The sequence below is a fragment of the Camelus bactrianus genome, chromosome 6 (genome assembly GCF_048773025.1).
Source record: "Camelus bactrianus isolate YW-2024 breed Bactrian camel chromosome 6, ASM4877302v1, whole genome shotgun sequence".
Classification (NCBI taxonomy): domain Eukaryota; kingdom Metazoa; phylum Chordata; class Mammalia; order Artiodactyla; family Camelidae; genus Camelus; species Camelus bactrianus.
Window position 1 is genome coordinate 1,900,254 of NC_133544.1, and position 23,581 is coordinate 1,923,834.

Below are 23,581 nucleotides of genomic sequence, written 5' to 3' on the forward strand. Positions count from 1 at the left end.
TTTCTTTTCCCACAATTTTCAGTTTTCTGCTGAAACTTTCAATCTTTTTTATTTCCCTGCCCATAGTAATATGTGGTTTTTTGTTTGTTTTTTAATGGAGGTGCTGGGGATTGAGCCAGGACCTCGCACATGCTGAGCACACTCTCTACCACTGAGCCATGTCCCCACCCCTGGCCTGCTTATTTTTAAAGCCTGCACCTGTCAGTTAGGTCCAGTGCCTGGAGCCCCTGTGGAAGTCTTTATATTGTCTATTGAGTAGAAGTACTATACACAGAACAGAGTCATAAAAATATGCAGGGCAAAAATACAGCAACACAAAGAAAAATGGCAAGAAAACCACAAAGACGTGAGAATTGATGTCTCAGCCTTTAACACAGTCTAACAAGTAGACTCGCTTTTTCAGTAGACAAACTCGTCCACTTTGTCCAAGACCTCCCCGGTTTCAGTAAGTCCCAGGTCCCGGGGATTCCGGACAGTCACCTAATTATGACACACAACCCCCACCACGGCCCCCCCCTCAACCCTCCCCCAGCGAGTCTCCAGGCCCCGCACCTGGGCGGCCGCTGGGGGCGCTGTGGGGCGCAGGCGCGGCTTGGGAGGCGCGTGCCCGTTCCAGGGCGGCGCCGCTCCTTCCGCCTTCCCGGCAGGCCCCGCGCGGTGCCTGCGCACTCAGTGACCTTTCTGAGTCGTTGGTTCTGGGTTAGGGCCCCCCGAGCTGCTGGTCCTGCGCCGAGGTGAGTGCGGGGCTGGGATCCGCGCGGGGCGCCGGGACAGTGACAGGCCAGTCAGCAAGTGGCGGGGCTCCGTGCCCCGGTTGGGCCCCGCGGCGGGGAGCCGGCGGCAGGCGGGACGGCCTCGGTCCCACCGCGGCCACATCTCGACCCGCGCTGACCTTGGGGTCTCAGCCCTCCCCGTGGCCACGCGGGCTTTTCCACCCTGGCCTCCCAGACTGTGGAGGGGCGTCATCCGGGGCTGAGCTGTCGTTGGCAGTAACGCGGAGGCCGCGCTACGCCTTTTCCTTTGGCCTGAACTCATCTGTACCTTCGTACCCGTTTGATAGCGGGCGCACTTGGGCCGTGAGAGGTTCGGCTACGCAAGGTTGTGCAGCTAGTTAGGGATGCAGCCAGGAGTTCTTAACCCACGTTTAGAACCTTCTCTCCTTTATCCCTCAAGTTTCCTTGCAACACATTGGTTCTGAGAGTTACGCTGTACATGCGGCAAGGCCTTTAAGGAGGGGAAACGACGCCCAAGACGGGATCAGGGGCGATGTTTGCCGTTGCACGGAACTCAGTCTGAGATCCCGGTCTGGGGCTCGAGGGTCAGACGTTTCTCACCCGCAGTGTAAGGTCAAGTAATAGTTTGCTTTTAATGTAGCGTGTCAAAAGCTTTGCAGACTTAGGGGGACACCGTGGACACCCACTTGGCCTTTGAATAGGATGCGCCTTTGAACACATGGGTGCTAATAAAACCCACACAGCTGGGAAACGGGGCTGGACTGAGTGGATTCAGGCCTGACTTTATAAACATTGGGACCAGGTCGCTTGTCCAGCCAAATATGGCAATCTTGGGCCGAAGAGAGGGTGGGAGGTAAGCATGTGCAGTAAACTACGTGGCAGCCTCAGTTCATCTTAGTTGAGGAGGTAACGCCGGGGGCCTGGGCCTTGAGCGAAATATGGACGTAACAGAAGTTTTTTTGCCCCTTCTTACCTCTTTTGCGCCCTCCTAGTCGGCTTTGCTCTTTAACTTCTAGATCCTCACTGACCTTGCTCTTGGGCCCCTACCTGGCCTGGGCCTAAGTGAGGGCACCTTAAGTCCTCCCTCTTGGAGTCCCAGGACCGTGGTGCTGCTGCAGTCAGCGGGCATTTGCGGTGATTCTTTCTGCTGTTGCTGTGGCCATTTACTGAGTTCTTATTCTGCAGAAAGCTGGGGTCCTTTATGTTTCCTCCTTAAATTTCGTTGAGAATCCAGTAGGGCAGGTGGAGCTAGCCCTCTTTCACAGAAAGAGAAGCCTCTGAAATGACAGCTTCGGGACTTGCCCAAGGTTTAGGGCAAAGCAAACAAAACTGGTGTGGGAACCCTAGGTTCCCACGCTTCTGGCCCCATTGGTCCTCCTTCCAGGTCTTTGCTGGGTGCGGGGAGCAGAGTGCTACACTCAGTGCCTCTAAACTTTCCCTGTCGGGGCTTCCAGAGGCTTCCTCTGGGTCCTGCTTGGCTTCTATCAGGTGCTTTTTCAAGGCAGGGCTGTTGGTTTCTTGGAACCTGGTGCTGTGACAGAGCATTTAGGAGGGTCTGAGGACAGGAAATGTAGGGGTAGACATATCTGCAAGGGAGTTCAGGAGGAGGATACATCTTCCCAGGTCCCTCGGGGGCTGGTCAGCTTTCAGGCCTGTGCTTCAGCCTGAATGGGTTTGCTCCTCAGAAGAGCTGGAGGCCAGGCCTTGGAGCAGCTTCTCAGTAATAGGAGAAGAGGCCTGGGTGACTTACAGATCCAACTGTGTGATCCCAGGCAACTTCCTCCATGTAGTGCGGGAGCTAAGACCGTAAAGCACCTCACAAATGCTGTTAAATTTGCATGACGTTCTTAAAGTAAAAGCTGAGCTCTTTACTGTGGCCTCCAAGGTCCTATATGACCTGGCCCATCTTCCATCCCATAGTCCAGCCATAATATTTTATGTAACAAGCACTTGCTCTAGGACACCAGTTACTGTAACTGACACAGAGCAACTCCTCCATCTTTATATCAGCCCTTTGCAGTGGATACTATTTTTAATCCCTGTTTTACAGATGAGGAAACCGAGGCAGTTCAAGTTAGCTGGAAAGTTAAGTTAGCAGAGCTAGGACGTGAGTCTGAGCAGCCACGGGGCCTTCGACCCGCTCCTCCCCACCCCAAGTGCGCTCAGACCTCCGGGTCCCAGCACACGTGCCACCTCTGCCGACGACACTTTTCTCCCAGATGTCCTGGCCCTTTAGGAGCTGGCTTCTCGGCTCGTTAAAACAGTGCCTGCCACCTAGTACATACACAGTTCATGTCTGCTGAATGAATAATGGTCACACCATCCAGGTTCAGTAACGGAAAGCCGGAGGCAAGGGAAGAGCAGTGAGACTGTGTCTCCAAGTAGTGATGTCAGAGGAGCAGGAGGTGAGGCTCTGGTCTGGCTAGGGTCGGGTGGCAGAGCAGCGTTTGCAAGGAAGATGGAAAATGCTTATGATTCCTCACGATGATTTGAGTGACTAGTTTAATAGGTCACTTTAGATGTTACAAAGCATATTAAAATGACAATGACAGCATCTGATTTTAAACGTCATCAAAAGCATTACCTTGAGAACTGCACATAAAGGCAAACTGTAAATTCAAAATCTGATGTCTTTTCCTGATCAAATCTGGTAATTATATATTTTTATTCATTAAATTGGTTGTTATAATTGCAGCTTTTACAAAGTGACCTTGTCCTCTTATGCTCTCTGCTTTGTATTTTACAAGACTTCAAGACTGAGATGCAGGTGAAGCATTGTGGCTATAGTTCGTAACACTGTAGTGTATAATTCAAGTTTGCTGAGAGGGTAGAACTGAAAGTTCTCCCCCCCACCCAAAAAATAGTGAGGTGATGGATGTGATAATTAAGTAGATGGAGGCGATCCTTTCACAGTGCATACGTTTATCAGGTTACCACCGTGATGTACACTTTAATATCTTACCATTTTACATGTCAGTTATATTTTCAACTGTTATACAGAGCTGAAATTTAAACAAAGAAAGAAAGGACTAAAATACAGCTGATTAATGAGTGTCCAAGCCTGGGTGTTCATCTCACAAGGAAATCACCTATCCTTGACCGTGTTCTTCTGCTTTGAGTGCCAACAGTTCTTAACATGGTGATGCAAAGATGCTAGTTTTTCAGTTTAAAAGCTGAAAATAATTTTGAGGTGTTAGTGGGGGCCCATTGATGACAGTGTGGGACAGCACAGGCTGGGAGAGCCCTGGGCTGGAGGAACGAGGTGACGGAGTGCCCCGGTGCCAAGGTCAGGGGGCACTGAGGGGTGAGTGGAGCTTGGGAAGCTGTTGAGAGTAGTCATGAGAATGGCTTTGGGGAGCAAGGCTGGCATATGAGCTGCTCCCTGTTGAACAGTCGTGGGAAATAGGGTCAAACTCAATAAATGGAAACCTCTTACCAGTTAGGTTTAAAACAATAGTCATGGTTATATTTATTACTCTGTTCCTTTTCAGATGCTTCAAAGCCTTACTAAGAATGTTTGGATCCCCATGAAGCCCTACTACACCCAGGTTTACCAGGAGATCTGGGTCGGGATGGGGCTGATGAGCTTCATCGTTTATAAAATCAGGAGTGCTGGTAAGTTTCTTAGTGTTTGACTCATTAGAGGTCAGGGAGAAAATTACTTTAAAAGGAATCACAATTCATAAAACAAAGTTAAAAAAATCAATTCATACTGCAAAGGAACTGTGATTCTTAACTAGGAGTAAAACCTCAGAACTCTAGGGGCCTTTGTTAAAATGGGGGGAGTGTACGAGCTATGTCAGCAATAAGAGATATTTGGGGACAGTTGGGGAAATTTGAATAAGATCTTGATGTCAGGGAGGGTACAGCTCGGTGGTAGACAACATGCTTAGCGCGCACAGCATGCACGAGGCCCTGCGTTCATTCCCCAGTACCTCCTCTAAAAAAATAAGCAAGTAAGTAAACTAATTACTAATTAAGTAAGTAAACTAATTACTAATTACTTCCTCCCATCCCCTCCACAAAAAAAAGACCTTGGTGTCAGGGAATTGTGAATTTTCTTAGGTGTGACAGTGGTGTTTAGAGTGCATGGCAGATGTCCTTAGTTTCAAGAGATGCAGGCTGAAAGATTTAGGGATGAAAAGTTGTGGGCCATGCTCCTTTACTGTCCCTTTTCCACTGTTCTGAGTGTTTAAAATATTTTCACAATAAAAGTCAATAGAGCAGAAATGAGGCCCAATTGTGTATTAATAAAGTGGTTGGTTAAAAAGAGGGATAAAAAAAGAAAACTCTAAACTGTGAGACTGAAGTTTGGGGTAGAGTGAGGAGTGCAGAGTTCTGCAGATTCTGAAGGGCCGTTTATCTGCTCTGAGAACGTCTGTGGTAGAAATTTGATCACTTCTCAGCTATGAGACCCTGTAGTAACTCCAGTTTTCTGAAGGCTTCCTGTAACAGCTTTACCTAAGCTGTTGTAGGTTCTGTCCTGCAAAAGTCCCACCGAGACGGAATGAATTGCCCGAGACTGGAAAGGCAAAAGAGCAAGAGGAAGTCAGGGACCAACTCCATGAGCCTCTCAAACACTGCCATGTTTATTGTGCACAATCAAAGAAGAGATCACCAACAATTGTGTCATGGAACGCAGGAGCTTAAGGAAAAACAGGATCGGGTAGAGATCATAAAATCCACAATGAGTAACTGAAGGCTTAATTTACCCTCGGCAGTCATGGGGGGAGAGGAACAAGGTACATTCTTCAGGTATAAGAAGTTGATTACAAAACAGACCACCAGACCAGCCAGTTTCTGTCTTGGGGATATAGACTATCTAAACAGCATAAAGCATGCCCAGCGTTTATAGCTGGGGGCATAGGTCTTCGCTTTGCAAGGAGAAGAGTAAACCCTGAGCTAGGGACCTATGCTTACGATAAACAAGCCGTGTCCTGCATTTATACCAAGAGACACATAATGGCTTTGCCACTGGAAGCAGTTCTAAGCTAAAACCTCAACTATGCAAGCAAGGCATTGTCTCTGCATTTTACGGCAAGGAGACAAGAGTGCAGGTGCACGGGCGCCTGCTAGCAAAGCACATTTGTTCTTCCTTGAAGGTCACAAGCAGCTGGGGTCTGTTGCAGTTTATTACCCCAATCACGGGCTCCCACAAGCTGTGAACTTTTCAACAATAAGTTGACTAAAGGCTTTTTGGAAAAGTATTGATATGACCAATTTTTCTTTCCTTTTATTTTAGATAAAAGAAGTAAAGCCTTGAAAGGTAAGATTTTTGCTTCTCAAAATGGGTGGGGAATAAAAAAACATCATACCTTTCCAGGACAAGGTGTATCACTGTTGTGAAGTGAAGCCCACGTGTAGTTCGGTAATTGTGTAGATGCGGTGGAGTTCTGTTTCTTGAAGCCTGTGTGTTAAACCCCCCGCCCCTGGGCCGGGCACGGCTTCCGGAGCACTAGAAACGGAAACTGACCAGAGCTCACTGCCGCCTCCTAACACGTGTTTCAAAAGAAAGCACCGCATAAATGTGTGCCCTCGTGCTAGACTTTTCTTCACTTTGCTTCCAAATGGCATGAAACTGAAGTCATTTAGGTCCGTCACAAACCCCAGGCTGGCTCACAGCTTTGGGAGCAGCCGTTCCCCTGCCCCTCGGTCCTCGCGCCTGCGGGTGAGCTGTGTGTGCGCATCAGTCCCACAGACCCTCCGTACACTTCATCAGATTGAAAGTTGTCCTTTACACATTCTGACTTGTTACCATGCCCTCATGTGGTAAACTGCATTCTGAGTGTTCCTTCCCTCCTAAATTGTGTCTATTAAGTATCTGTTATGCTTCTCTTTGAAAAGCTTCCAGTCCTGCGCCTGCTCGTGGTCACCATTAACCAGCTTTACGTGGACAGAACGTCAGTCTGGCCGTGTTGATTGGGAACGTGGGACGTCGTGTTGACTTATAGACGTGCCACTGCCCTGATGCATGAATAAACGTACCTGTGAGATCCCCGTGTCCCTCCCTGCACCCCATCCCTGCCGAGCTCTGAGTGGGTCTCTGTGTGCAGTGGGTGCAGCCGGAGCCCCACCAAGATGCCCCATCCTTAGGGGACCTGTGGGGCTGAGGAGTAAGCACTCAGATTAGCGCAGGAGTTGGGGTCAAATCTAGGCACCCACACTCTCATCATGGCAAATAAACGTTAAACAGACGATTCTGCTACTTACACCTGGGACTTCTCTGAGCCTCTGTTTTCTCATCTGGAAAATGGAGCTGATAATATGTAAGTTCTAACTTAGAGTTACTGTGAAGCTCAGTCAGAGAAGATTTGGAAAAGCGTTATTTAAACTGTAAAATGCTTTAGAAATAAGGAAGTATTAGACCCCACAGTGGGTGGAATTCTAAGCTCCAGATCTTATGGAGAAGCCACATGCAAGGCAAAGTGCGTAATACAAATAAATTAGTTTTTTATTTCTAGTTTGGCTAATATTAAATGAATGCTACATAATGTTTTTCTCCATCTAAGGTAATTACCAGGGGGCAGGGTATAGCTCAAGTGGTAGTGTGCATGCTTAGCGTGCATAGGGCCCTGGGTTCCATCCCCAGTACCTCCTCTTAAATAAATAAACAAACAAGCAAACCTGACCCCGCCCAAAAAAAAACCTACTAAGGCAATTACCCAAACCCCTACAATTGCATTTTAAAAAATAGATTTTAAGGCAGTAAGTGTAGGGGTAGACATGAGTCCAGTTTGAAATCTGGTGTTTTGCAGGTGAGTAGGGGTCTGCCTGTGGGATAAAAATGTTGACCCTGGTCCTGGTTTCTTCTTTTAAGGGCAGGGACCATCCATGTTTTCCATTTGTGTCTCCAGCTTTAGTGTCAGGTCTGGCCCGTGGGTGGTGCCTGACAGATGACTGCCATTTACTGTGGGGTCTCTGAGCCTCAGTTTCTTCTGCTGTGAAATGGGGATTAAGCCCACTTGTCTACCTCACAGTTGTTGGTTCAACTGGGAGTTGGCGGGAAAGTGTTACATAGCCCCAGTGAAGTTGGCCCTGCAGCCGGGAGATGGGCCAGGTTCTGGTCCAATGCAGGAAACATGTCTTTTCCGTTAAGGTCTTGTTCTGTTCTCCCTTCAGAGGGTGAATCAGCACTGCAGTTCAGAGAGATCTAATCTTAGAAGTTACTTATCTGGGCCATCTGTTCTCAAACTTGAGCTTGTATCAGAATTACCTGGGGGGCTATTAGCAAAGACTGGTGGGGCCTGGTATTTCTGTTACCACTGGTCTTGGAAGGAACCTGAGAACTTGTATTTCTCACAGGTTCCCAGGATGCGCTGATGGCTGGGGACCACACTTTGAGAACCACGAGTCCGTACAGAGAACGGCCCCCACCAGAGCCCTTGTAGCCCTGTCAGCGTTCCCCATGGTGCTGCGTATCTAAGTACATTTGGGCCTAAGAACTCAGTGCAGTGGAGCTACAGACCCATTTTACAAAGGAGGAAGCTGAGGCCATGACAGTCAGTGATGTGCCAAAGTTCACCTGGCTGGTGCTGGGACCAGGGATCCAGGAGTCTGAGCTCTTATCCAGGGAGGGAGAAGCTGACAGGAGCCAGCCCCGGAGTCTGTAGAAGAGCTGGTGTGCCGGCCCTGTGAGCACATTGCCCTCCACTGCCTATGGGTTCCTTCAGCTATAATCGTCAGTAAATAAAAATTATCCTGTAAGAGATGCTTCTTACCCATCATGGACCTGGTGCCCCTCGCACGCCTGTGCAGAAGCAGAACGGGGTGAGGGGCAGCAGGGACTGATTCTGTGAAGGGAGCTCATGAGATTGAGGGTATCCCATGCAAGGTGGAGCCGGCTGGTGGGCTGCCTGCCCGTAGGCGGTCTGGAGGAGGTCTGCAGAGACCCGCCCCTGCCCCCTTTCCCACCACCACCCCCGGAGATATTGACAGGCGTCCGTCAGCTGTGCTTTTAAGAGTGGAACAAAATAATTTTTTTTTTGAGTAAAGGTAGTTTTATTCAGAGAGATCTATACTCCATGGGCAGAGTTCAGGCTGTCTCAGAAGGCAAGAGAAAAGCCACGAGGTGTGGGGGTTGGGTGCTCAGGTTGAAGTAGAAGTAGACACAGTCCATAGACAGTGCGGGCGTCTTAGAAGTGAAAGCGGCACCCTGCCGCACCAAGTGCTTTCCTGCCCTGATTTCTAAGTGGGGACAGGTGTTGGTCACATAAAGCACTAGGCTTTCCTTGCTGCCACTTACTGGTCCAAAGTCCTCAGCGTGGGGCGCCTGCCGGCCGTGTCCCAAGGTGGCCTGTAGGTGGCGCCGGCGCGCGCCGCCAGCCGGTCCTCACGGCTTCCCTGGGCGCCCGGCGCAAAGACTGGAACCGGGTCCAGAGCAGCCCCGCGGGGCGGTGCCCGCGGACAAGGGGCTGCGGAGGCAGAGGGCCGCAGACCCACCTAGCGCAGGAGCAGCCAGCTTCCAGAGGGAACTCCAAGGAGGCTCTGCTGAGATCCGTGCGCACGTGCCTCCCATCCTTGCCCAGCGCGCGGCTTGTCCGAGAGCCCGGAGCCCCTTGAGGCCGGAGAGCGCGCGCCTCTGAAGCGGAGCCTCCGGGAGGAGGCGCGTGTTTCTTGCTGGTCCCTGTGTATCCCAGGGGGCGTGTGCCCCCATCGAAGCTGCGAATAACTGCAAGATGATAGACCATAAATTGCAGGTTTACCTAAAGGCCATCTTTACGCCTGGTGTCTAACACAGGGCCGGGCGTTAGTAGTAGGCGCTCAACGGAAGTGGAAGCCTGTTCTTTGAGAAGATCAGTAAGATGGGCTAACCACCTAGCCAGACTGGTGAAGAAAAAAATTAAGGGAGAAGAAAAAGTAACACCAGGCATGAGGGAGGTGTCGTTCCTACAGGTTCTACAGATATCCGAGGGTAATCCGGGAAGGTCAGGAAGAGCTTTAGACCAGAAAGTTCTACGGGGTGTGTGAAGTGCACAAATTCCCCATAAGACACAAACCACCACTCAAGAACAAACAGCCAGCCTGAGTAGCCCTGTTCTTCCATAATCTGTAGTTAAAACCTGTCTCACAAAACTCCTCAGGCTCAGATGGCTTCTCTGAGGAGTTACACCAAAGGTTGAAGAATGAAATAATACCAACTGTACACAAGTTTTCCTGAAGAGAACGGGGGAGACACTCCCCAGCTCGGTCTGTGAGATCAGCACTGTCCTGATTCAAAAGGGAAGGGACGTTAAAGGAAGACTGTAGACCAGTATTCCTCTGGAACACAGATGCCAACCTCTCTAACAAAATTTTAGCCAATTGAATTTGATCAAAAGCAAACGTAATAATAAATTATGACCAAGGAGGGGTTGCTTAACATTCAGAAATCAGTGGGACATGGATTTCAGTCAATGGCAACATTCAATCAAAGAGAACGGAGAGAAATTAAGGAGATGTTTAAGAAACCCTGAATGAGATCAGGCTTAAGGTTATGTTGACAGGTTCCCCAAGAGAAAAATATGGCAAATGGCAAAGTACCTACTGATTCTGAGAACAGAGACTAAGTCATGATGTAATCATCAGCTGACTGGCTGATGGTCTGTCTGCAACATTGTTTTCTCCAGAGAGCAGGGATTACTGACACTTTTTAATACATGCACTGAGCTACGTTTTTGAATACATGTGTTAATGCCTAAACTAAAATAGTAGTTGTTTCTTAGGGCAGGATGTTGTTCATGTGTAGCAGAAATAAGGTGCTTAAGAACAGCAGCAGCAAGTAGTTGACCGTGTTAACACAGTAACAAGGAAAAACACGGTCATCTCAGTACTCACCATCAAAAAAGCATTAGGCAGAATTAGGCATCCATTCATGTGGAGTTTCTCAGCACAGTAGGAGTAGAAAGTAACTTCCACAATCTGATGTGCATCTATAAAAGATTTCAGCTAATGTACTCAGTGGTGAATGACTGAATGCTTCCCCTGTGTTTGGGAACAAGGTAAAGTTATCCACACTCATCAGTCCTATTCACTGTTGTACTGGAATTTCAAACCATTGCAGCAGAGCAAGAAAAATAGATAAAAGACATAGGGGATGGAACAAAGTAAAAATTTTATGTGCAGGTGACGTGGTCATCTCTAGAAAATCTTAAGGAATCTTCTATAAAGCAACCAGCCTTCTTAAGTGTGTTTAGCAAGTTTGCAGGATCAAATGTCAATATACAAAGTCAGTTGCATTTCTATATAATAGCAGCAAAGAAGTGGAAGTGAAGCTTTTAAAAATGCCGTATATAGTACTATCATTGTGGAACTGCCGCATGTATGGATAAGTTTGATAAAAGATGTGCAAGACCTGGAAACTATAAAACATCACTGAGAAACAAAGACAAATGGAGAGAGAGAACAGACTCCTGGGTAAGAAGATTCAGTCTTGTTAAGCTGTCAGGCGTCTTCAAGCTGGCCTATGTAGACTGAGGACAATTCCAGGCAAATTCCTGGTAGGTTTTCTCAGAGACTGCCAGGCAGACCCTAGAATGTGGGTGCGCTTGACTGCTCATAGGCTCTTCCTTCATGGTCACCAAAACCCGGGGGGAGATCAAATGTCCATGAACAGGTGAATGGGTGAAGAAGCCGTGCCCTGTGCACACCATGGAGTCTTACTGAGCACCGAGAACTTTTATTGATACACACCACGTGGGTGAATCTCAGAACCACCATGCTGAGTGACAGTAACTAGACAGAAAAGAATACGTACCATATGATTCCACTTACGAAAATTCTGGAACATGCACGCTGATCTGTGGTGACATAAAGGAGGTCGTGGCTGCCTGGAGTGGGAGGAGTGGACTCCAAAGGCAGGAGGAAGCCTGGTGTTGGTGCCTCTGTTCATTTTCTTGATTATAGTTATGGTTTGATGAGCATATACGTATGTCAAAACTCAAATTGTACATTTAAAGCATGGAGTTTATTGTACTTCCATTATATTTCAATAAAGCTGTAAAAACAAGGGTTTAAAATTTTTAGTCAGAGCCCATCAAAAAATAAAGACCTGGTTATTCAACTGAATGAACTGAAGAGGCTGGAGCAATAAATCTCGTCAGTTCAGCCTCCATTAATTTGCCCTTATTTGAGCAAATCATTTCTGAGTAGATGGAGAAATTGAGTTTTTTTAATGCAGGCATAATATTAAAATATTTGAGGGGTCCTGAAATGTAAGTACCCACTTGCACTTAGATGTGCACATTCAGAATAGCTGAGTGAGGGGCAGTTCTTCATCCTTCCCCAGGACCGCAAGCTCGAGATGCAGCGGGAACCTGCAAGCAGCCAGAACTGACAACGCTGCCTCCTTCCTGAAGCTGAGTATTAAATGAGCTAGAATAAGGCTTAATTTAAAAACATTTTGTCACTCTGTTTTTTATAACTAAAACTTCCTGTCTCTTCAGTTCAATGAATGAGATTTCATTAAATTCTCAGGTTGAATTCAAAACGGAATTCACTGAAGGTTGATTTGGAAACATAATATACTTAGAATGCAACAGAAAAGTCTACAGCTGTCACATGCAAATGTCTGGGGATCTCCCACCATGTGTTTGGGGACGTTCTCATCACCATGACTCGCAGGGGTCCGCAGAAGCTGCGCTGCGAATTGCGCCCCCTGCCTCTAATGGAAACAGTGTGAGTGCACAGGATCCGGGCAAAGGCTCTGTCCTCCCAGAGGAAAACACAGGTTTAACACAGTGCCCCAAATGCACGTGACCTTGAGGTCCCTTCTTCCTGGAACACGCGCATCGCCAGCTGTCATTCCTGAACCTCCCCATGTGGCACTGGCTCAGCACTCTCCAGCTCTTCCCCAGCCCGGGGTCAGCCTAGGGAGCCGCGAGGCCGGCTCCCACGCTCCACGTGTTTTGCATGCGCCCTTTTGGTGTCGCTAAGCTCTTTTAATCGTCACGCGTCTTCCTTGTTAAACGACAAGAATGTCTTGAAAGAATTATAAGGACGTTTTCTTTCCCAGCTTGAAGGGTCTAGAGAGGACTCAGATGGGGTAGACACTGTCGCTGCTCGCCCAGACCCCTGGGGTCAGCTCACAGCCCGAGTGACCTCCCGGCTTTGCTGGCTTCCCCCACGGCCATCCCCACCTCCTGGGGACTGGCCCAAGGAGGAGCCAGGAGTACTGGGAGTCCCTGCCCCTCACAGTGGCCTGTGACCGCCACCTGCGGAGGCACCACTCCCTCCACGGGACCCCTGGAATGGCTTCTTCCACTTTCAGGGCTACAGTAAAGCCTGCTCCTCCCCACCCTCCCCATCTCCCCTGGGCTCACTTCCCCAGTAAGCCACCTGTACCTGAACCCCACCGGGGAGTCAGCTTCTGACAATGCACCCTGAGCCTCCGGACACCTTCCAGATGGGTATGACGGAGTCACAGGGTGTCGGGACCCGGCACGCACTCGGCACCTCAGCAGGGCTGCCACGCTCCTGCACCCTCCCAGTCACAGCCCCTTCCTGTGGCTTGGGAGCATCACAAGGGACCTAACAGTGTCCTGAAGTACCCAGGAGACTGGCCAGGGGGCCACCCCCTGCCCTGCCCCACAAAGGGGCTCCTGCGAGGAGCTGCAGTCCCGAGGGCTCAGGTTCTGCCCGCTGTGAACAATGTGGGGCTCAGCGTGCATGCTGCCAGGGAAGAGTGGGCTTCCTGCCTTGTGACAATAGGCCGGGAGGAGCCTTGTGTTCACATCGCCTCTCTGGCCTCCAAACACAGTGGGTTTTTTGGTGAAACCAGCACCGTGGCCTCCCGTGGCCCGACCCGGGAAGCCTGAGTGGCCCCAAAGCCCACCCCACATGCCGAGGCAGCACTGGGCACAGAACCTTCGCCAGCCATTGAGGGGGGTCCCCCAACCCTGGCTCCCCCATCCATGCTGAGACCCCCCTCTTCCACAGATCAGCTCTGCCCTGAGGCGCCGGCACTGCCTAGGGGTCGCCCCACCCCCGCTTCAGGACGGGGGCGAGGGGCTCGGCCCTCACACTGTTGATCCCACCCTTGGAGCCCACACACTATAAAGCCACTTGCTCCCCGGAGGTGGTTCACTTGTACTTGATGAGGCTGTGGCTCCCTTTGAAAGGCGCTGCAGATGCAGCCAATGTTTGCAAATAAATCCTCTCCGAAATGGCCTCCAGCCCTAGGGGCGGCAGCCCCAGGAAATGCGAATGCTCAGGCCCCGCCCCAGACCTGCCGCATCACACGCTCTCGGCTGGCAGTGACCTGTGCTCTAAGGAGCCCTCCAGGGAAATCTGGTCCCACTGAGGTCAAGACCCAGTGACCTTGGGAGTGCCTGCCTCTAAGGGAAGCCTGGAGCCAAGGTTTCTGTGGGACCATGAGCCACCCACAGTGCTGCCAGCTCAGTGAGTCAGACGTGGGCATGGCATCTCTTCATAACGCAGGGCCCATGATCCTTCCCAGAGAAGCCCCTCCAGCCCAGCATCCAGATGTCACCGGGAAACAGCTGTATACCTGAACACTTGCCTCCCTCCCTCCCTCCCTCCCGCTCCTGCCCAGGGCTGGAGCCCCGCCCACCAGTGCCTGGGGGCTATCTTTAGCCTTGCGGCCTTAAGCTCAATTTGAGAGAGAGCTTGCCCAGTGTCATCTCCCCTGCAGCCCCTCTGGGCTTGTCCCCTGACTCTCAGCCCTGATTGCACTGTAAAGCACCTTCCTCCCGGTGCTGCCCCCTCTCTGCAGGAGACGGGCCCTCCTCTAACCCCCAGTTCGTGGTCAGACGCATCAACCACAAAGACGGAGTTAGTGTCACTACTGACCAGAGTCTCCCTGGTGCCCCTCCCACCGAGTTGTCCCTGTGTTCGCCAGGCCTCTTTCGTAGCTGGGCCACTCTTTCACAGCCAGGCTTCTCGTCACCCCTCCCCACCTGGACCTAATACCAACAGCCCAGTCCCAGCATCCCAGCATCCCAGTATGTGAACCAATGCGAGCTGACCTGCATTTACCAGCAGGTGGCCCTTGAAGCCACACTGGGCCATCACAGAGCCACCCTCACCTTGTGCAGGTGACAGCCCCAACTCCACTCCTGCCCCTGCTCATTTCCCAGCTCTGCCTGTAAACCGAGGCAGGACAGAAGGAGAGCAGACTCCGGTGTCCACAGATGTCTATCCTGGGTGTCCTCACTCTCCTGTAACTCACATCAGCCCAGGCAGGACCGAGGATCCCCCGGGAACCCAAGGAAAGCACTGGGCCTCCCTTTATCCCTCCACGGCCTCTGGCCTCACCCCTGCCAGCATTTCTTCTCCCTGGTGCCCACTCCTCCTCTCCCTCCTGGTCTTGGCCTGACGACAAGGTCAGAATGCCATGTGGGGCCCTCGTGGCCTCTGCGTGACAGCTCCTGTGTTGCCCAGTCCCACCTGAGGGGGACACCGACTGCGCTGGGCACCAGGGAGCTGCCTTCAGGTCAGGTGTCCACCCGATCCACTTGGTGTGACCAGGGGAGCGTGTGGAAGCCAATTTTCCTTCATGACAGCTCTGACCACCTCTCACTCTATCATTGAAATCCCCATCTGGGCTTTCTAAGTTTTGATTTATAAGACCCCCATGTTTGTGAAGTCATATTTAATGTTGTATGTCAACCCCACGACCCTGCCCTGGAAGTCCAGGTTTGGTGGCAGTTGCTATGGGTGTGCACTGGGCCCTGGTGCCCAGGGCCGGCCGGGCCCTGCATGCCCCCTTCTCCATCCAGGAGCCCAAACCGACTCATGTTCTCAAAAAGTGGGAACTGAACAGACAGGTTTCTCACCTCCCAGAGGAAAAGGAGCCTCTGCTCAGCCTGTAGTTCCGCTGCTCAGACAGTCAAGGGCTCACTGGTCACCTGCACTGTCCTTCAGAGGAGGCTAAGGGGCCCCCCAAGGACTGGGGTTCTCAGGACGAACTTGGGGTCCAGGTGATAGCCACACCCAGCTTCTCCTCGCCCATGTGGGCAGTGGTTCATAAACCCCTGGGCCAGGGGCGGAGGTAGGGAATGCCTTTCTTCCAGGAAATTAGTTCAGGGAAGCTTGGTGGCCCGGATCAAGTCTCCTGTTAAAGAGTAACTGACACCCCATATTACATTCAAGTCTGGGGAGTAACTATCCAGGGGAAGTGTTTATTTTAACGGGAGAACAAAGCATCCTTTGTGGGCCAGCTCTGCCAGCGCCAGGATCTCCCTTGACAGGAACTGGCTGGGGGGCCCCTGGGATTGTGCCGTCTTGTGGTTGACCAGCTAACCGCTTTCCTGGGTGGCTTTATCTGCTCTGGTCTTTGCCTTCTTGGAAGCACTGGGTTGACAGGGCTGTCAGCACCCCTCCCAGGCGGCCATGAGGGAACTGGCACCTCTCGCCTGGACCCCCCCCAGGTCAGTGCGGGGTGGGATCTGTCTCCCCTCATCTGGAGTGAAGGTTTGCCCTCAGAGTGGGCCTTCCAAACCTGGACTTCCAGGTCAGGCTCGTTGGATTGACACCCTACCTGTGCCTTCTCTCTGGGGTCTCACAGTGTCTCCCGGAGGCAGCATCACAGGTCTGCCAGCTCTGAGCTCTCCCCACCAGCTGCACCTCCACGTCTCCTAGATGGAAACTTGGCTAAAATACACTCTTCCTGGGCCCCAGACTGGATGACCCAATTAAATCCCTGAGGGTGACAGTCTGACACTTGTACTCAAAAAGCAAACAAACAAAACCTCCTTGGCTTGATTCAAAACAATACAGGAAGAAGGGAACTGGAAGAGTCTAAATAAACAGACGGGCGTGAGCTGGTTATAGACACAGGGTTAGGAAAGCTCACACTAAGTCCTGTCTCCTGCTGTGAAAAGTCTCACGTGGAAAACATGAACAGTGGTTGACATAACGAAAGTTTTCATAAACACTCCCGAAGAGATTCCGCCTTGCCCCCAGGCTGAGAACTCCACAAGCGAGCCCCGTGGGAGCTGATGGAACTACGGTCGCACGGACGAGACGCAAGCCCGGGGAGCCGGGGGGCCACCCCGCACCAGTGCAACAGCATGCAGTGGGCGCCGCTGCATCCCCTCTGAACACAGGGCGCCGTCTGGCCCAGGTGGGAGCGCATGAGACAGATCTGAGCAACTCCATCGTGGCTCAGGAAGGCCACAGGGCCAGAGGTATCTGGTCCAAGCCATAGGGCCAGCTGAGGAGGAGGGCCTGGGCTGCACAGGACCCGCAGACCAAGCCCCAGGCCCCGTGGGCTGGGACGTTCTCCTGGAACTCTTGCGAAGCCCTGAGAGGGAGGCAGAGCCTGCTGGCAGCAGTGCCCTGAGCCGGGGACACAAGTGACCCTGTGAATAGCCGGTGGCCTCCAAGGAGATAGGCACAAGGTGGTCAGGTGGGGCACAGCCCTGGGGAAACTAGGCCAAGGACGCCGTATGGGTGCTGGCGCCGTGGACACACCCCGGCCGCACCCAGATGTCTCCCTGTCCCCACCCAGCCCACCCCAACCCTGGCCTCTTTCAGCCAAATGCCTGGGGAGTAGGTCAGTGGAGGCAGGCCCATCTGGGGAGAACGGGGCAAGGTCCATGAACTGGCAGGTGCCCCGGCAGGTGCCCCTACATTTGGGGAGGTTTGGTGACTCCTGGCTGGCGGGAGTCAGGAGGAAACAAAGCACTGAGGAGGCTGGAGGTCACTTCCCCAGGTTCTTCTGCCCTAATTAGCACCTTGGCTGGCTGGCCAGGCCTTCGTGGGAAGAACTGAAGGTCACCCTCGGTTCGTCCAGGTGGCTTGGCCTTTCTGGCACGTGCCTCACCCTGACCTAAGTCCTGAGCTGAGTTACTGCCAGAACCACCGAGATTCCCAGCGGCACCGATTGGTTTCCTCCCTCTGGGCTCTGGGCTCTGGGCTCCAGGCTGGCGGCCCCCAGCCTGCTCCCTTCTTTGTGCTCCACACTCACCAGCCACACCTGCCTCTCTCAGTCCCTGCTAGACCCTGACCCTCACACAGGCAGGAAGAGACCCTGGGCACATTGCACAACCTCTGTGAGCCTCAACTTCCTCCTCTGCGAAATGGGTGTGACAATTCCCGTGGCGGCCCATCTGCTGCCATGCCGGTCCTCCCCAGCAGGTGCAGGTCAGAAGGAAGATCTGTCTCTACATACTGACAACATCTCCCAGATCAGTCTGCTCAGAGGGAAAAGCAATTTGCAGGACAGTCAAGCGGAGCGACACTGTTTGAGTTTAAAGACACACATGGGCACAAAACTCAAATTATGTGTGTATGTGGGCAGGTGCTTGTATACAAGTGGAAATTCTGGCAAACATGCACCAAAACAAAACAGCCAATACACTGGGAGTCAGGGCACAATTAAAGGGAATTGATCAAGATGAACTTGGACTTTATTGGTAACACTTTGATTTTTACAAGACTGTGTTCAAGAATCACTGTATGATTTCAAATAAATAAAATTTTAAATTGCATCCTTACTCCTAGGGCATGGGGAGAATTACACCCTAAGAGCCTAATGCAGCCCTGCCCTCCTGACCTTCTTGGCACCTCCATTCCAGGTCGTTTATTCACTCAACAAGCATGTGCTGCCACCTCCTCTATGCTGGCCTCAGGCTGGATTCGGGGTCAGAGGCAGTTCCAAGGTGAGCCTAGCCAGGAGAGGCTCCCTGCCCCACGGGACCCCGCAGCCAGGCGGGAGGACTTTACACCCAGACCAGCTTCAACACGTGTCTCCCAAATGTCCGGAAGTGCCAGGAAACCCAGCAATAGTATCTTTTCATGCCAGACAGCCATGAACAAACGTGTTCTTCAAAAGAGGAAATTTGTCAGACCAAAATGAACTAGCCAAATGGTAAAATACACAGCAAAGCTAAAGGGGCCAGTGAACCTGCTCCTCAGCACCAACCAAGTAACAAAACGGGTGACTTGGAGGACTTTTCCAAGCACCTGCAGCACCCCTGTAAGGTGTCCCACACTTGGGACTCTCCTAGGGGTGCCCTTAGGCAGCAGTGGTGATGGCAGCGCCCAGCAGAGCTCCACACTGGTCCTCCGCCCCCTCAGCACCCTGCCCCTTCCTGATACCCTCTTCCCAATCCCTTCTGTCAGCCCAAAGCAGGTCCAGGCATCGCTAAGCCAAGTGTGCCCACGACCCACCTGTCCCCGGGCACAGCTGGCAAACACAGCAGACCTGCCCTGAGCCAGACCCTGGGGGCACAGCATCCAGCCATAAGCCCAGGTTCCCAGATCACCCCAGGAGTTCTGGGGGTTCCCCAGACCTGGCCACCTACACCCCAAAGGTTCACACCTAGCCCTGGGAAAAATGTGTGTGTCAGGCTCAGTGGAATGCAGTCCCAAGGAGGGCACCAGGAGAAACAAGTTCCAAGGTTAGCCTCCCAGGAGATCACAGCCCCTGCCTGGTCACTGCTGGGGCCTGGGAGCCCCTGCTCCCCGAAGACGGGCAGCAGCCTCATGTCCACAGGGTCCAGGGCCTAGTGAGGGCAGGGAGCTGGGAGATGGGGGCGGGGGCTTGGAATGGTGCAAGTTAAACTCAGCCACTTAGTAGCTCTGGATACGTGAACTTCACCCCCAAGGGTCAGTTTCCTTACCTGTGTAAGGTCCACGACAGCAGCTCATGGTAAGACCACACAAAATGATCTCAGGTGTCTGCGTTCCTCAGGGCGCGATGGTCTGGGGGCAGGGAGGGGCGTGTCCCCAAAATCAGGACCGCAGAAACAGTCCCAGCACAGAGTACCTCCACAGGACCCCTACCTCCAGTGCTCTCCCCAGAGGAGCCTCATGCATGCAGCCCAGGTCCCTTCACTTAGAGGAAGGGGGCCACCCCCTGCCCACCAGCTCTCAGTGGCCTCCCCTAACCCTGGGAATCACCAGGGTCTCAGAGCAGCCCAGCCCCACCCCCACCCCCAGATCCAGCAACAGGAGAAACCATGTGGGCCACAGCCACCAGCAGCCTGGGACTGTGCCAGCACCTGCTCTTAGACCCCTCCCCTGCCCCGACGTCCCCAGGACTGTGCAGAAAATACCCTTGTTCTCGGTCAACTTCAGGTTGGGAGGACCGGGGTGTAGACTCTGTCTGTCTGTCAGCAGCCCTACCTGGCTGTGTCCCGAGGGACATGGACTAAATCCTCCTTGTCCTCCTGCTGCTGGTACTGATGAATTGCCATAGGGTGCATCACCTCCCCTCCGCATGACCCCAGCTGATGGCACACCCACTGGTGCTCACAGGTCTTTGTCATGAGTGTGTATCACTTTGGTAATCAGAAAATAACAATGGTGCACTTTAAAAACAAAGAAATAATCCCCAGCCAAGCCGGGGGCGGGCATCCGTGAGATCGCGTGGGGAGGGCCTTCCCGAGCTCCCCATCGGTGGGTGTCAGACCTCTTGACGTGGGCGTTGGCGTTTGACCACGACCATGGTGGCCGGGGCCTCAAGGAAGCCGCAGGATTACTCACCTCCCACTGCCCCGCCCTTTAGTTGGCAGCTGGGGCCGGTGCCTCAGTCCACGGCCTGAGCGTTTCTGCCCCTTTGTCCTGGCCGAGGCTGTGCAGTCAGCCTCCTGCCAGGAAGGAAAGACAGACCCTGCTTCCAGCACTGCCCTTGGTGGGGCCCTAAGGCAGCCCTTATGGTGGCACCCTACCGAGCCACACTCCTGACCCCCATCCCAGACCCCAGGCTGTGGCGGTGGCCTCAGTCTCCCCAAGTACACAGAGCAGCTTGCAGGTCCAGGACCGGGCTGCGGAGAGTGAGGCCCCCAGGCACGACGCTGAAGAGGTGCCCACTCTCAAGGCCACTGGCGCTGCCCGAGGCCACCCCAGCCCCTCCGGTGATGCTCCTCTGCCCTGTCCTGTCCCACCCTGACAGCATTATTGCGGTCCGGCTCCGGGAGCCTGGACCTTTGAAGTGGTTTTCCCTAAGGGCCTCAGGGGCTTCCATTGTATGAGGATTTGGGTAAGATTGTTAAATGCCAACCCTGACTTGCAAACACTGTGGTGTAGTTTAAAGTTTATATTTCACGGTGCAATCTCTCACTCGCCTGAACCCCCAGGAGAAACCGCCCGCAAACAGGTGCTGTAGGCTGACAGTTGCGGCCTCTGTGAGGGTGGCTCCAGGCATGGCCCCATCTCCACCCCCGGGCCCTGTGCACCCGCTCTGTGCCCGCGCTCCGCAGCAGCCTGGGCACGGCCCCGTCCTGTCTTCTCAGTGCAGGGCCTGGCGCAGGCTGGGGGCACAGAGCTGGTGCGGAGCGCAGACAGAGGGACAGTGGAGCTCGGGCAGGGGCCTCCTGCAAGCGAGGCCACTCCGGCAGCAATGTCACACTCCCGCCCTCTCAGCCTCCGAGAGACAGTCCTGGTAATAACCCGCTTCCTCCTCCCGCTCCTGTGATTCACCTGCACTCGGTCTCGTCACACCTGACTCACTTTCGGCATCTGCTGAGCGTGGCCGGAAGATGACTGACTCTATGGGGACCCGAGGGCCAGAGGGAAACGCGGGGTGGCGGGGCGGGAGAGGGGCAGCCCAGCAGGAGATGCAGCTGCTTCTCTGCTGCTGCCTCGGAGAGGAACCCTGCTTCCTGCTTCCTTTGTGCCCTCACAGCACTCTACAGTTTATACAGCTGTCTCCCCAAAGAGGGCAGGAGCGGGATTTCCTTCTGGTGATGGGGAAACAGAGGCTGCAGGGGACCTTGACCGCCCAGGGAGGGAAGCACGGGATGGAAGGCCAGCCTCCGGACTGCACCTGGTGCCTTCCCGCGGCATTCCGCAGAACCCAGGGGTCAGTCCGTTCCGCCCCCGTGCCAGGCTTCAACCCCAAGCCCAGGACAAGGGGGAGAGCACTTGGGGTGGGGGTGGGGAGAAGAAGGGCCAGAAGCGGGCACAGCAGGTGCTGGTCCTTGGAAAGATTTTCAAGAGCACCACCCCCCATCTCCTCCCAGGCCTCCGGTTTAACCTGCCTGGGAAAGGTTGGAGGTCAGAGGTAGCTGCAGAGGGGCAGCCGGTCCGGGCGGTGGGCTGGGCAGAGGTGAAAAAGGCATCACATCTCCAGCTGGTTCAGGGGGAGACTGGCACACCCACTGGGTGCTGTGCGTGGGGCTCCCCCCAGCCTCACAACAGCCCTGAAAGGAAGCCATTGCCAACAGGCGGAGGTTCAGGTGGACAAAAAGCCACGCTGGCCAGCCACCCCATGAACCACACGCCCCCACCAGAGTGCCCAGCCCAGAAGGCCTTGCGGCCCCATGTGTGTGTCTCCTGGGGGCCCAGGAGATGCCCAGGGAGCATGGGTGGGCGGGAGGCCCAGCGGGTGCCCCTCTGTGCTGGGCGTGCCTGAGCCCAGCCTCCGGAAGACGGAAGACATGAGGCCAGCCAACTCCGGGCCTGCCCCGACTGGCGGGAGCTTCTATTTTTACATCCACACTTCCCGCTTCTTTTCCTGTTCTAGGAAAAAGCTGACAGAGCTTCACAGAGCCTGGGATTTCTCCCTGGAGCTGGAGGCAGCCAGGCAGCACCTCTGCCCTGATCTTGCTATCTGGAAAAAGCTGTCCCCAAAGGGGCTCTCCTCCTGCAGTGTAGCCTCAGGGACACCGCTCCTTGCCAGAGCCTTGCAGGGTCAGGGGATCCAGGGACACTGTAGGAACTGGCCTTGTGCCAGAGGCGGTGGCCCCTGAGAGGGGTCTGAAGCCACTGCCCGCTTGTCTGGTCTGTCCTGCCCACGCCCTCCTCTCACCCCCAGACTCCCTCTCCCAGCCTAAGAGCAAACATAGGAAGAACCGGGGAAGAAGGAAGGCGTGGGCAGAAGAAACTGGGGAGGAATCTGCTTACCTTTCTTTAAAAAGGACACCCCGCAGCGGGAAGGGCAGAGCTCAGGGGCATAACACATGCTCAGCATGCACGAGGCTCTGGGTTCAATTCCCAGTCCCTCCATTAAAAAAAAAAAAGAGCCTGCAAACTAGCTCACTGTGACTTAAACAATGAAAAGATATGAACACCTGAGAAACTGGAGAGATGGCAGTGGGACGTTGTGACTTCTGTCACTCACAGCTTTGTCCTGCCCTAGGTGCTGTTGCCAGCAGCCTGCTTGTTTGCTCAGAAGTCCAGCACCTTGTTTGGAGCCTGAGAATGATTTAAGGAGAAAGGTGTAAGCCATATTTCTGCTCAGCTCCAGTCTGAAGAAAGAACAAAGCACACATAATGGAATCTAACTCTCAGAGGACATCAAAAATGGAATTTTCAAAACAGCAAGGTCCTGCTGCACAGGGAGCTGTGTTCAGCGCCTGGTGATGGCCTGAACTGAAAAATAATATGAAAAGGAATTTATGTATGTATAACTGAATCACTATGCTGTACACCAGAAATTATCACAACATTATAAACTGACTCTACTTCAACAAAAAGGTTAAAAATAAAAAATTTAATATAATTTAAAAAATGGAATTTTCAAGTAATTTCTTATACAACTTGGCTGTTCAAATTAGCATGCAATCATTTCAGCCTTTCTAAAGAAAAGTTGTACTTTTTTAAACCTTCAAAAAAAATAAGTAAAAAGAACAGCCTGAACATGAATTCTCAGAAGTGACTCAGGGCCCGAAGGGAAGGCAGCCAACCTTACCCCTCTCAGTGTCCTCACCTGAGAAGTGGGATCGGGGCTGCGGCTGTGGGGAGTGACACTCAGCTTTGCTTGGGGCACGGCCATGGCAGGAAGGCCATTATTCCTTCTATGAGAACTAAGAAACCAGTTCTGGGAAGTCAGGCCACAAGGAGACGGACAGGAAGGAGATGAGGTTAACGTAGGAGCTAGACCAGCGGGCCTGCTGTGCTGAGCTCAGGGGCCTCTTCTGGGCTGGCCACGTCTCCACCAGGCAAAGCCGGCTCAGTGCCCC

General features: G+C 52.9%; 1 protein-coding gene and 1 long non-coding RNA gene across 3 annotated transcripts; one reads left to right on the top strand and one right to left on the bottom strand.

Moving 5' to 3' along the window:
• The first annotated feature begins 583 nt into the window (after positions 1-583).
• On the top strand, positions 584-11,719 carry ATP5MJ (ATP synthase membrane subunit j). 2 transcript variants are annotated; one of them, XM_074364910.1, is made up of 4 exons: positions 584-734; positions 4,226-4,349; positions 5,977-6,000; positions 8,037-11,719. In XM_074364910.1, the coding sequence occupies exons 2-4, from the start codon at positions 4,226-4,228 to the stop codon at positions 8,120-8,122; spliced, it is 234 nt and encodes a 77-aa protein (XP_074221011.1). In that variant the 5' UTR covers positions 584-734; the 3' UTR covers positions 8,123-11,719. The 2 variants fall into 2 exon arrangements, with proteins under 2 accessions (XP_074221011.1, XP_074221012.1); XM_074364911.1 differs by lacking the exon at positions 8,037-11,719 and adding an exon at positions 6,579-6,727.
• On the bottom strand, positions 11,571-22,111 carry LOC123612424 (uncharacterized). Its single transcript, XR_006719654.2, has 3 exons — positions 19,803-22,111; positions 19,298-19,379; positions 11,571-11,706 (listed from the first exon to the last, which is right to left on the bottom strand). It is a non-coding gene; the product is annotated as an uncharacterized LOC123612424 (long non-coding RNA).
• Positions 22,112-23,581: the final 1,470 nt, after the last annotated feature.

What these genes read in the sequence shown, in the direction of transcription:
- ATP5MJ (XM_074364910.1), top strand. Translation starts at nt 4,226, where the DNA reads ATGCTTCAAAGCCTTACTAAGAATGTTTGGATCCCCATGAAGCCCTAC. An exon ending in TTATAAAATCAGGAGTGCTG is followed by an intron (nt 4,350 to 5,976) that starts GTAAGTTTCTTA and finishes CTTTTATTTTAG; the next exon opens with ATAAAAGAAGTAAAGCCTTG. An exon ending in AAGAAGTAAAGCCTTGAAAG is followed by an intron (nt 6,001 to 8,036) that starts GTAAGATTTTTG and finishes TATTTCTCACAG; the next exon opens with GTTCCCAGGATGCGCTGATG.